This window comes from Dromiciops gliroides, chromosome 3, assembly GCF_019393635.1.
Source record: "Dromiciops gliroides isolate mDroGli1 chromosome 3, mDroGli1.pri, whole genome shotgun sequence".
Taxonomy (NCBI): domain Eukaryota; kingdom Metazoa; phylum Chordata; class Mammalia; order Microbiotheria; family Microbiotheriidae; genus Dromiciops; species Dromiciops gliroides.
In genome coordinates this window covers 88,968,408-88,981,050 of record NC_057863.1, presented here as the reverse complement: position 1 = coordinate 88,981,050, position 12,643 = coordinate 88,968,408, and the positions used below count along the sequence as shown (strand labels likewise).

General features: G+C 40.0%; 1 protein-coding gene across 1 annotated transcript in view; it reads right to left on the bottom strand.

The window, feature by feature from the left end:
• MPP4 (MAGUK p55 scaffold protein 4) overlaps positions 1-9,050 on the bottom strand; it is a 64,943-nt gene extending 55,893 nt beyond the window's left edge. The window contains 2 exon segments of the mRNA XM_043993363.1: positions 4,794-4,940; positions 9,035-9,050. Coding sequence (XP_043849298.1) covers positions 4,794-4,940; positions 9,035-9,050 — 163 coding nt within the window.
• Between the last annotated feature and the right edge of the window lie 3,593 nt (positions 9,051-12,643).

The window sequence follows — 12,643 nt, the reverse complement described above, 5'->3', positions numbered from 1 at the left end:
GAAGAAAGAAAGTTACTTCAACAGTGGAAGGAGGGAGCCTATCCCAAGAGTAGACAAATATGGAAATGAGAGATGATAATGAATGTTAGGGGAACCACTCAGTTTGCTGGAGTTTAGAGTATGTTAAGAAAAGTAGCTTGAAATTAGTTTGGAAAGGTAGGTTGGAGTCAGATTGTGGGGAACCTTGAATACCAGGCTAGGAAGTATATTTGTTATTTTGTAGGCATTGAGGAACAGCCAAATGCTGTGTAGTAGTGGAAATAAGTAGTTGGACCTGTTACTATAGAAATACTGTAAAAGGTTGGAGAGTAAGATAATGGAGACAGAAAGACCAGTTAGGAGCCTATGGACCTTAATTAGGTGGATTGAAGAGATGAGAGGAGAGATATTGCTGATGTAGATGGATTCAATGACATTTGGCAACTGAATGGACATGGGGATGGAGGAGAAAAGAAAATCCAAGGTGAACCTGACAGTATAAGAACCAATAAGGAACAGGAAAGAAAGGAAATGAAGAGGGGGAACAGGTTTGGTAAGGAAGATGAATTCATTTGAGACATATTGAGTTTAAAGTGATAATGGACCATCCAGGTGAAGACTTCAATTGGAACCTTACATTTAATCAGGTCTCTTTTAGAGTGTGTTGACATTGCCATTGATCAGTGGGATTAGGAGAGTGGAGATTTGTACCAGGAATATGATGAAGGCTAATTTTTCTTTCGAGTTTTCCAATTGTCAAAGCTGCTGATGACTAGGCTTTTAGTTATAATTACTTGTATTGGCTAGATTAGCCTTATCTCTTCCCTTGGACAATCACTAAAGAAGAACGTTTTTAGTTGACTTAAGAGAGCTTAATGCTATCTTCCTTGAAGCCTTCCCTGACTCATTGGAGCCCTAATGATTTTTCCTTTATGTTCCCTAGTGCCCTATTGGTTCTTCGCCATCCTCCCCTTGCTTATGTACTCCTGATATATCACTTAGATATGTCTCAGTTCCTCTAGCCAATTGTAAAAATCCCTTGAGTGTTATGTTTTCTACTTCTTTTGTGTCCTCTACAGAGTCTAATGGCCACATGGTGCCTTTTCACTGGCTGTGCCTCATGGCCGGAATGCTCTTCCTCCTCATCTCCATCACCTACCTTCTTTTGATTTCCCTAAGTCTGAGTTAAAACCCCACTTTCTGCAAATAGCGCTTTTAATGTTAGTGCTAACCCTCTAAAATGTTCTACAATTTATCTTGTATATATCTTGTTTTTACATAGTTGTTTGCATGTTGTTTCTCCTCTCCCACTTCCCCAGTTGCTCTTCCTGACCTCTGGTTATTTAGAACTGTTAACTACTGACAAACTCAATTATTTGAGAACTGACTGACTTCTTTTAGTTTTCTTTCCTCAGGCCAATGAATTGTCTAGGGCTGACCAAACACTGTCAATTCCGGCCTCTGATTACCAGCTTATGTTAAAAAAAACAAAACCCAAACAACATACCCAAAACCCCAAAACCAGACAAACCTAACTTAACGGGTGAAACAAAAGATAATCAACCAAGGGTAGCCATTTTACATGCTCTGTTTGTTGCTTGTACCCTATATAAACTCTGGTTTGAGCCTCATCCTTTGGGTACTCCTAGCTTGCTATGATGATATCATGAGTTATAGCTCCTCTGCTCCAATGAAAGACCTTAATTTTGTTATATTGATTGCTTTATTAATTTTTAGGTTGACATTTTTGGGGCTTGTCTGGGATTCTAAGACCCCCTGCTCAGCTGAAACCCATTTTTTACTTTGGATGCTTGACACCTGCAGGAATTCATTGAATTCCCATTTTGCACTCAAACTCTGTGGCTCAAGTTGGGTAAGTGGGTTTCTTGAATTAAGAATTTGAGTTCCTAAAACCCTTTGATTCGGGGATCTGGCAAAACCCATGGGTAATTTGTGGTCTATTTTGGCATGTCCACCGGAATGGACTGCTGCTGGTTATGTTTTCCACATATGGATCATGATTTTGTAAATATTTGGAAAGTTGGTAAAATTTTACTATGGCTGAACCACAACACTGGCAGCCACACAGTGGGGTCTCCTTTTGAAGTTTACTCTTGATTCTGCCCCCCCAAAATTAAGACCCTGAGTGGGACTAATTTTTCTTTCTGATGGCATTTTAAATCAACTAAGCCAGAATCTGAATGTGAACCTTCCTCCCTTCCAGAAAATAGTCAAAAAAGAAAAAAAGAGAAAAATAAGATTTTTTTGGCCCTCAGAAAAAGGTCCAAATTTTTAAAAAGAGAGACCAATTGATCTGCCTCAAATTAATGTGGCTTTGAGGATATAGAGGAGGACTTAATTTGTGCATGCTAAATCATTTTAAGAATCTTTATCACTATTGTTTACTGTTTTTGTGTCTGTAGAGTGCTATTTATGTTAAAATGTTCTCTGTGTGTGTCCCTGAGTGAAAAGCAAGCTTTTTCCCCCCTTCTTCCCCATTGCTTGCACTGAGTTATGCAGCACTCTGCCACTCAAAGCAGAATTGTCAGAAAGGTCATTACAGAGAGGCAGTTAGAGGGTGACTACAGCTGATTTTTTTTCCTGCTTTTAATAAATTTATTAAAACTTTAATTGGAAATTGATCTCCAATATTAGAAACTTTAAATCCAGGTTAGAAGAGTAGGTTCACTTTAAATCTGGAGAACCGTCTGGTTTCTCAGTCCCCAGAGTTTATATCACCATGTAAAAAATGAGTTTATTGATAATAATGGTCTTGTATTGAAATACTGATAGTAGATGTGCCTTAGATAAACTGAGAATTATACCATTTGGGAATAGAGATCCAGTTGTAACTGAATTTATTCTAGTCTTATTTTAAGGGAAATATGTCTTCTAATAAGATATGATTTTTTTAAAGTCAGGATTTATTGTGATATTTGCATTAAGATAAAGTGTTAGGGGCAGCTAGGTGGCACAGTGGATAAAGCACCATTGATAGATTCAGGAGGACCTGAGTTCAAATCTGACCTCAGACACTTGCCACTTACTAGCTGTGTGACCCTGGGCAAGTCACTTAACCCTCATTGCCTCTCCCCCAAAAAGTGTTTAAAAACTTCATGGATCTGGAAATTTGTTAATCGCATGATCTTAAAACAATTTACTTCAGTTTACCGATCTGTAATATGAATATTTGATAATTGTAGACTAGTGGTTATAAATTGTTATAGATTCACCTGTTAAGACTGATGTCAAATAATAGAAACTACTTATTTAGAAATTCAATAGACATTTACAATGGTTTTTATTGTGAATTCACAAGAAGTGATCTCAAAGTCAGGAACACTTGAGTTCAAGTTTCCCCTCTGGGATATTTCCTAGGCATAATGAAAGTGTGACTCTGGGGAAAATAATTTGACTTCTTGGTGTAAATAGCAAGAAAAGTTTTAAAAATGTGAAAACTAGAGGTTTCCCTAATAGGCTGGAGAAATTTGTTGCACTTAGCTATGGTACCATATTTGAAAGTTTTTCTCAATAGCTCTGTTAAATAGTTTCTTTTTTTGTTTGTTTTGTGGTGGGTTTTTTTTGTTTGTTTATTTGTTTTTGGTGAGGCAATGGGGATTAAGTGACTTGCCCAGGGTCACACAGCTAGTAAGTGACAAGTGTCTGAGGCCAGATTTGAACTCAGGTCCTCCTGAATCCAGGGCCTGTGCTTTATCCACTGTGCCAACTAGCTGCCCACTATTAGGGTATTTTAAAGCAAACCAGATTTTCATAACAAGTGTGAGTTTTATCAGAGCCAACCTTAATGAGGTATCTTTATTTTTTCTTTTCATTCTTGAAAGGTATGATTGCTGTTATGAAAAATTTCTAATGAAAATGTAAAAAAGCATATTGGCCCTGGATTCAGGAGTACCTGAGTTCAAATCCGGCCTTGGACACTTGACACTTACTAGCTGTGTGACCCTGGGCAAGTCACTTAACCCCCATTGCCCCGGAAAAAAAAAAGCATATTGTACTTTTAAATCAAGATGGATAATCAACTTAACTTTCATCACTGCTTTATGCACGAATGACAAGTGATTTTGAAAGGCCATAACTTATCTTGTTATCAAGTTAAGGTTTTGGGACATCTAATATCAGCCAATAGTCTGTGTCTTGCAAGATTAGAGATCTCTCTACTATCCAAGTGTAGAACTCTCAACCCAGCCACTTTCCTCCCTCCCTGACAAAGAGGATGGAAACCCCAACTATACTCAGGATCATGACCATATGAAAATTGTTGACTTTATTTTAATCCCCCCAAAATATCTCCAAGAAACTGAGATAGAAAACCCAGATGGTTCCTGCCCCTGAAATGACTCTGGTAAATGGACTGCCCGGCATACTATCACCACTACTGACGAGGTTATTGAGCCAGTACCCCTTCCTTTGGCTTCTTCAGCACAACAGGCCGAACTTGAAGCCCTGGCTCCAGCTTGTGAATTAGCAAAAGGAAAATGACTGAACGTTTACACGGGTAGCAGCTATGCTTTGGGGGTTGACACATGATTTCGGGATGTTATGGAAATATGGAAGACTTTTAATTTCCTCTGGCACTCCCATCACGAGTGGGGCACGAGGGGCAGCTAGGTGGCGCAATGCATAGAGCACCGGCCCTGGATTTAGGAGGACCTGAGTTCAAAATCTGGCCTCAGACATTTAACCCTTACTAGCTGTGTGACCCTGGGCAAGTCACTTAACCCCAATTGCTTCACAAAAAAAAAAAAAAAAGAGTAGGGCACAAGTCCAGAGATTGCTTGGCTCCCTTTTGCTACCAGCAGCAGCGGCTGTTAAAGTACCAGGACACTCCCATGGAAATTCTCCCCGCAGCTGAGGTAATGCCCTTGCTGACCTGTATGCCAAGCAGGTTGCTTGGAAGCCCCCAAACCCTATTTTTCTGTGTTCCTTTACATCTGCTGGGCCTGCCATCAAATGAACAGTGACGGGGACACTCATTTTACAGGTTCCATTGTCTCCCAAATGATAGCTTCATGATCAGTGCTTCAACACTTACACTGCTTACCACACTCAATCCTCTGGTCTGGTAGGATGGAATTATTAAGGTTCAGCTTAGCAAATTTATGGCTGTTTTGGGTCTGCCCCGGTGAAAAGCCCTTCTCCTAGTTCTTCTGAACCTTAGGGCAATCCCTTTTGATAAATATTCTTTTTTTTTTTCTTTTGGTGAGGCAATTGGGGTTAAGTGACTTGCCCAGGGTCACACAGCTAGTAAGTGTCAAGTGTCTGAGGCCAGATTTGAACTCAGGTCCTCCTGACTTCAGGGCCGGTGCTCTATCCACTGCGCCACCTAGCTGCCCCTGATAAATATTCTTTCACCCTTTTAAATTGTTGCCAGGAGTCCTATGCCCCTGCTTTCTCCCTCCAGTGACTCCTTCACCACCAAGGTCTCCCTTCTGTCCCACCACAGAGGATTCTCCCAAACTCTTCATCACCTTAATGACCTTGTTTCTCAGTTATTTTCTAGAGACTTGAGCTTAAATTGGCCTACCCTGAAGCTGGAGCCTGGACACTCTTGGAAGAGGCACCTACGCAAGGATTCCCTCCGTCCCAGATGGAAAGTTCCTTATCAAGTCCAGCTGACCAACTCTGCAGCCGAACCGAAGCTATGTTGACAGCTGGATACTTCTTCTCTCACCTGAAGAAGAGCTGGTTAGTGGCTTCCCTTCAAAATTACTTTTTATCTACTTTATTAATACTGATGTCCATCTATCTGTTGAGTGTAGTTTGTTTTTGGTTTTCCCCCATCTGGTGTCAGTATGCTAGCCTAATCACAAGTCAATTTACATTTGAAGGAGAAGGTAAACAGGAGGTCTAGAGATTATCAAAATGTGTAGAATGCTAAAGACATACTTAGAGACCCATATCTATGATAGAATGACTTGGGTTCTGTCCCAGGCATCAGTATGGTGGTGGTCATTGCTGACTGCAGAAGATACTGGATTCACTCTTCCCGGGCCCTGAGAATTTTTTTTTTTTTGCTGGGCAATGGGGGTTAAGTGACTTGCTCAGGGTCACACAGCTAGTGTCAAGTGTCTGAGGCCGGATCCAAACTCAGGTATGCCTGAATCGAGGGCCAGCGCTCCATCCACTGCGCCACCTAGCCTCCCCAGGGCCTTGAGATTTTATGTAGGTTCATGTTGCACAGTACTAGTACCCACCCTAACTCAAAACTGGCCTCAGGCTGAAACAAAAAGGGCCCTAATTTTATGGTATGCTCATCTCTCCTCTGCTGCCTTTTCCCCAAAGGTTGGAGGAAGGTGAGGATCATAGTGGGTGCTTCTAAGAGTAGACTCTGTTCCCTGAGGGAGGACCTTTTAGGGGTAATTTTTGTTGCTCAGTTTTTCCAGTTGTGTCCAACTCTTCATGACCCCACTTGGGGTTTTCTCGGCAAACATGCTGGAGTGGTTTGCCATTTCCTTCTCCAGCTCATTTTATAGAGAGGGAAGCTGAGGCAAACATGGTTTAGTGACTTTCCCAGGGTCACACAGTTAGTAATTGAGATAAATATGAAAGAAATCCAAGACCTGAATAGAAGGTTAGGGGGAAATTATGTGAAAGTCCTTTAATAATTATGAAATATATGACACTATTTTCATTCTTGCATTAGACCTGTACAAAAATTTATATAAATTTTAGGGCATATCAAGAACTCATTGGGGCAGCTAGGTGGCGCAGTGGATAAAGCACCGGCCCTGGAGTCAGGAGTACCTGAGTTCAAATCCGGCCTCAGACGCTTAACACTTACTAGCTGTGTGACCCTGGGCAAGTCACTTAACCCCAATTGCCTCACTAAAAAACAAACAAAGAACTCATTATAGAAAGTATTTAATAATATAGAAAATAGTAAATATAGAAAGGCATTCTTTAGGCATGGTATAGCAATAAAAATCGAACTCCATAAGGGAAATAAGAACAAAGGTTGCAGATTCAAATGGAGACTAGATTTTTTTCCTAAATAATGTATAGGCCAAATAATAAAGCTTAGAAACAATACTGATATTCAAGAAAATCATAGCTATGTGAAAATATGCCAAAACATGTAGGCTGCAGCTAAAGCAATCCTAGGAGGAAGTTATATTTATGAACACTTACATAAACAAAAGATAGAAAGCATAGTACAATGAATGGAGCATGTACCTTAGCCAAAACAAAACAGAACAATAGATAAATTAATAATCTCAAATTTAAAAGTCAAATTTTGAAAATAAAAACAAATACATATTTCTGACTGTACATACATTTCTTCAGAGTGGGATGTGCTATTATATTTAAATATTTATTATTCAAATGTGTATCTTAAATCTTAGGTTATATAACTGAACAGACGTGAGGCAAGAAGAGTCAGTTTCATAAATTCATTGTCTTCTACTGGAAAAGACACTTAAATTCATAGTGCTAGAGCTAGAAGGTACCTCAGAAGCTATCTAGTCTAAGCCCTTCTTTTGTAGAAGAGGAAACTGAGGCCCAGAGAGATGTGACTTGATTAAGAACCAAGAGGTGATAAACATCAGCATTAAGATTTGAACCCAAGTCCTCTCTTTCCCTGCACCATTGTCTTGTGAAGAACTGAGTGAGGCAACTTAGAATGGACTTATCACTGCTCAGGACAGATGCGGGCTAAACAAAGGAGGAAAAGAGGCAACAATCAAACGGAACAGTTAACATATTGAGGTAACGGCTATCAATATATGGTCCAGAAGCCTCTGGAGATCCCTATGAATCCTTCTGGGGGTCGACAGGGTCAAAACTATTTATCTTCATAAGGATATTAACATGTTGTAATTTCTAACATGATAAAATTGATAGATATAACCCCACATCAACAAAAGCTCTTTGGGGTCCTTGATAATTTTTAAAAATGTAAAGGGGCCCCTAAACCAAAGTGTTTGAGAACTCCTAGCATATATTATGTTCGATTTGGAGTTAGAAAGCTGTCATTTGAAATCTTTCATTGGTCACTTAGCAAAAGTTACTTAACCTCGGAAAGCCTCAGTTTCCTCAAATGTGAAATGGGACTAATAATATCTGTAATTATATGCTTGTTATAAGGCTAGATAACACGATAACATTTGTAATAAAAATGATTTGCAAAATGTATAGCTGAGGCCCAGAGTGTGAAAATGACCAGCATGAGGGAGCATTTTGATAGGGTAGAAAGAGTACAGCATCTGGAATGGGGAGAGAGACCCAAGCATGACCTCTGAACATGCATTTACTATGTGATCAATGGCAAGTCACTTAATCTCTCAAAGCTTCAATGACCTCATCAGTGGGGGCAGCTAGGTGGCTGTAAGGATGGAGTGTTCTCCACCAGAAGTACTCCTTACAACTTCTGTCCAGACCTTGGTATTGGTGCCCTGGACCAACACTTGGGTGAATCCAAAACACCTCTATGGGCCTTCCAGTGTTAAACTCCCTACAGCTACACCAGCATAATTGGTTTCCACTGATTTCGCTTCCTTTCTCCAACAAATCTGTTCAATTGTAATTTATAATGTAGCAAAATGAAGGCTTTGTGTTAATTAGCCTTATGGTTACAACCTAACAAAATTCCATGTTGGCAATCTATTTTCGTGGATTAGTAAATTAATAGTTGTAGTTAATACCTAATGAAATATACTTTCCAATTAATAATTAATCTAGGAGAAACAGCCAGTTCTTGTTTATTAGGGTTGTAGTCATCTTTCCCCTTTCAGTCTATCATGACTCCCCCCCACCACCACGGCTCCCTGTTTGACTGCTAAGATGTGCTTTTCTCTTTCTAACTAGTATTCTACCTATTTGTGTTTGATGGGCATTCTCCTATTGAATTGCAAACTCCCCCAAGGTTATGAACTTTGGGGTTTGTATTAGCAGAATGCCTTCTGCAAAAACAGAATTGTCTTTTTTTTTTTTTTTACCAGATGTGGCTGATTCCTAAGAGAGGTATCTCCCACAAGCATTAAACATTTCTCATCGTTAAATGTTTTAGTTTTCAAAATTTGATGAAATACCTAACCTCTCTCAAACGGCATCTCCCGATAACCACGTACATTTTCTTAAAATGCTTTCTACTATGGCCAATTAGATATATTTGGAAAAGTACTTGCAAACTTGGAGGGGAAATGACTACATGCAAAAGGATTACTATACCTTCAGTTGGGACTAGGATATATGTCACTTTACCTTCCTATTTGTCACTCAATCTGTGACAATCTATATTATCCTTAAGAAACAGTTTCTAAAGAAAAAAAAAAAAAGAAACAGTTTCTCATAGCCAAGTCTGTCCTGTCCAAGTCACCAGCCAGAGACAGGATCTAAGTTCTCTCAAGCTTCATTTCAATTGGTTTGCCTAGAATCACACTGGCAGCAGCTACCAACAAGGGAGAAATCTCACATTTATAAAAGACCTGAAGAATCGCCTTACACATCAGCAGGACATTTGGCATACTCTCTTACCTGTGCGAATTACATACCGCAGGCACAATGCTAGTCTTCTGCTGGAGAAAAGCTTTCGTGAAAAATCCTCTGGAGCTATTAGGAGTCAGTCACCTCGCTGCCCCAGCTAATCTCAGGACATCCTCTTCATATTAATCCACAGAAGCCCGACCTCCTAACAGCTAGCAGGAGGACCGGAAACATTTCTTATTTTTACAAGTCTTTTGAACCTGTCTCTAGGTTAATGTGCTCCCCCCTTTGCATTTATGGTTTTATCTCCTAAATTGTCTAGCACCGCTATGTGTGAGCAAGCCTCTTGTTATCCCCTTTCCTAGCATTATAGGAATATAAGATTTAGAAAAATGTTGGCTTTTAAGGGAAGGCAGCCAGAGAAGTCTGTTTTCTTGCTTATTTAATCTTCATTTTTTAGGAAGCCACAAAGGAAAGACATGAAATAAAGCTTCATGACCTTGGCAATAAAGCTAACCTCGAGAGGCAAAATCTTGTTCCTGGTGCCTATCTAATCCTAGGCTTCTCAGCAGCTAATGACTCTGCTGTCCATCAGAAATAATCCCTTCTGGAGCCATTAGCTATTGCTCTGTATTCAAATGGACACTCAGCCCAGTTCTTTTTAGTCAGAAAATTTCTCCTAGGTTTTGTTGTTGTTGTTGTTTGCTTGCAGTTAGTGGGAATCTTAAGGTAGAAGCAGACACTGAAGAACTCTCTCTAGCTGTTCAGAAAAAAATGGACAAAGGAGATGACAAGAAGGACATTCTATCTCCAGCTTTGGTGCATTCACCCAAGTTATACCCAAGGTCCAAAATGCACTGGCTTTAACCTTTACAAAGGCATGTCTTATTCTTAATTGCATCCCCAACTCCTTAGTCTGTCAAAGTTTCTTGCATTTCTTTACTTAACTTTGCATATGTTGTACCCCCTAGAACTGGGCCACTGGCCCCACTCCCTCCCCCCAATCCCAACCCAGTTAATCTGTACAGTTTGTGGATCCACCCAGTGACAGTTACCCTGAAGTGGAAGGTCAACCAAGACAGCTCAGAGATAGCTCAGGTTTCTGTATCTAGCCAGCCTTGGACAGTGCTCTATTTCATCTACCCAACTACCAGAACTTAGCCAGGCGGCAGTTAGAAGCACTTAGGCAGTGGATAAAGTGCTGGGCCTGTACTCGGGAAGATCCGAGTTAAAATCTGAGACTTCCTAGCTGTGTGACCTTAGGCTCATTTAACTTCTCGGCCCCTTTCCTCACCTGTAAAATAAGAATAACAGTGCCTACCTTCCAGGGTTATTGTGAGGAATGAACGATAATAATTGTAAAGTGTCTGGAACACAGTAGGTGTTTAATAAATGCTTGTCCCTTTCCTCCTTCTCCTGACCCCTCCCCAGCTCCGGAATATTGACATCTGCCATATTATACTTGCTCTTGTTCTCTAATTCCCACCCTCATTTTTCCCACTTCTTGCTCAAGGGAAAAAAAAAATTGGTATTACCCTTCAATCATCCAGGACATGACAATTTATTGAGGGGTGGGGAATGGATGAGTCTATGATTTCATTGTTATAGGGCCTCCTGATAAAATTCTCACTGCCAATCCAGACCCAAGCCAGTGTTAGGGTAAGAGTTGTCTGGGAGGCCATTCAGACAAAAACTGGAGCCGGGCCTTCCTGACTTGGGAGCGAGCTTTCTGATATTATGTGTAGTACTTAATCAATGCTTGATGAGTGACCTAATAGAACGCAGGTTCCTGAGGACTGAATGGAATTATGCTCACAAAACCCTTCCCAAATGGTCGCTTATGTATGTCAGTTATGATGAGGGAGGGCAGAGTATTTCATTGGTCTTCATTTTCCTTCTCTTCCCTTGTTTGTATGTAAAATGAGATAGGATCATGACATCTCAGGCCCTTTAGAGCTCTAAATCCATGATTCCAGCACAACACCTGGCACAAAGTGGATGACCCTCTCTAGGTATGGCTGACTCAGTTGTGGTTTGTGAACAGAATGGAATGTTCTGCCCAAAGAAATGACAAACATGGGAAATTCTGAGAAACAGAAGACAAAAAGCTGATGTAGAAGCTATAGAAGAAACATCACAGTAATAATCTACAATAATCTACACAGAACGATGACTTGGCCACACTGAGATTAAATGCAATGAGCAGACCAGGTTCTAGCAAACAGATGAGGCACACATCCCTCCTCTCAGTAGAGAAGTAGGGAATCAAAGATGCAGAATGCTGTATAAAGTGCCAGACAGTCATTTCATCAGCTGGTTTTACATAAGATTTTCCTTGTTACAAGGTGGAAGTCCATATGGGATTGCGTATAACAGAAACAAATGGTTTTTAAAAAACAATAGTTGCCCAAAGGGTGATAAAGCTGTCCATACCCTTTGACCCAGCAATACCACTTTTGGGTCTTTTTTCCAAAGAAATCATGGAAAGGGGAGAGGGACCCACATGCACAAAAATATTTATAGCTGCTCTTTATGTGGTAGCAAGGAATTGGAAGTTGAGGGGGTGCCCATCAATTGGGGAATGGCTGGACAAGTTGTGGTATATGAACACAATGGAATACCATTGTGCTGTAAGAAACGACGAGCAGGAGGAGTTCAGAGAAACCTGGAGGGTCTTGTGTGGGCTGATGATGAGTGAGATGAGCAGAACCAGAAGAACGTTGTACACAGTATCATCAACATTGAATGTTGATCTACTGTGATGGACTATATTCTTCTCACAAATGCAATGGAACAGAAGAGTTCCAGGGAACTTATGATAGAAGAGGATCTCCAAATCCAAGAAAAAAAAAAAAAAGAACTGTGGAGTATAGATGCTGAATGAACCATACTATTTCTTTTGTTTTTGGTGCTGATGTTTTTTCCATTTTGAGGATTTTCATCATTGCTCTGATTCTTCTCTTATAACATGACTAATGCAGAAATAGGATTAATGTTATTGTGTGTGTGTGTGTGTGTGTGTGTGTGTGTGTGTGTGTGTATATATATATATATATATATATAAAAAACCTATATCAGATTACCTGCTGTCTAGGGGAGGGGGGAGGGAGGGAGAAAAATCTGACATTGGAAAGCCTGTATAAACAAAAGTTGAGAACTATCTTTACATGTAATGGGAAAAAAAATACTTTATTAATTTTTTAAAAAAATTAATTAAAAA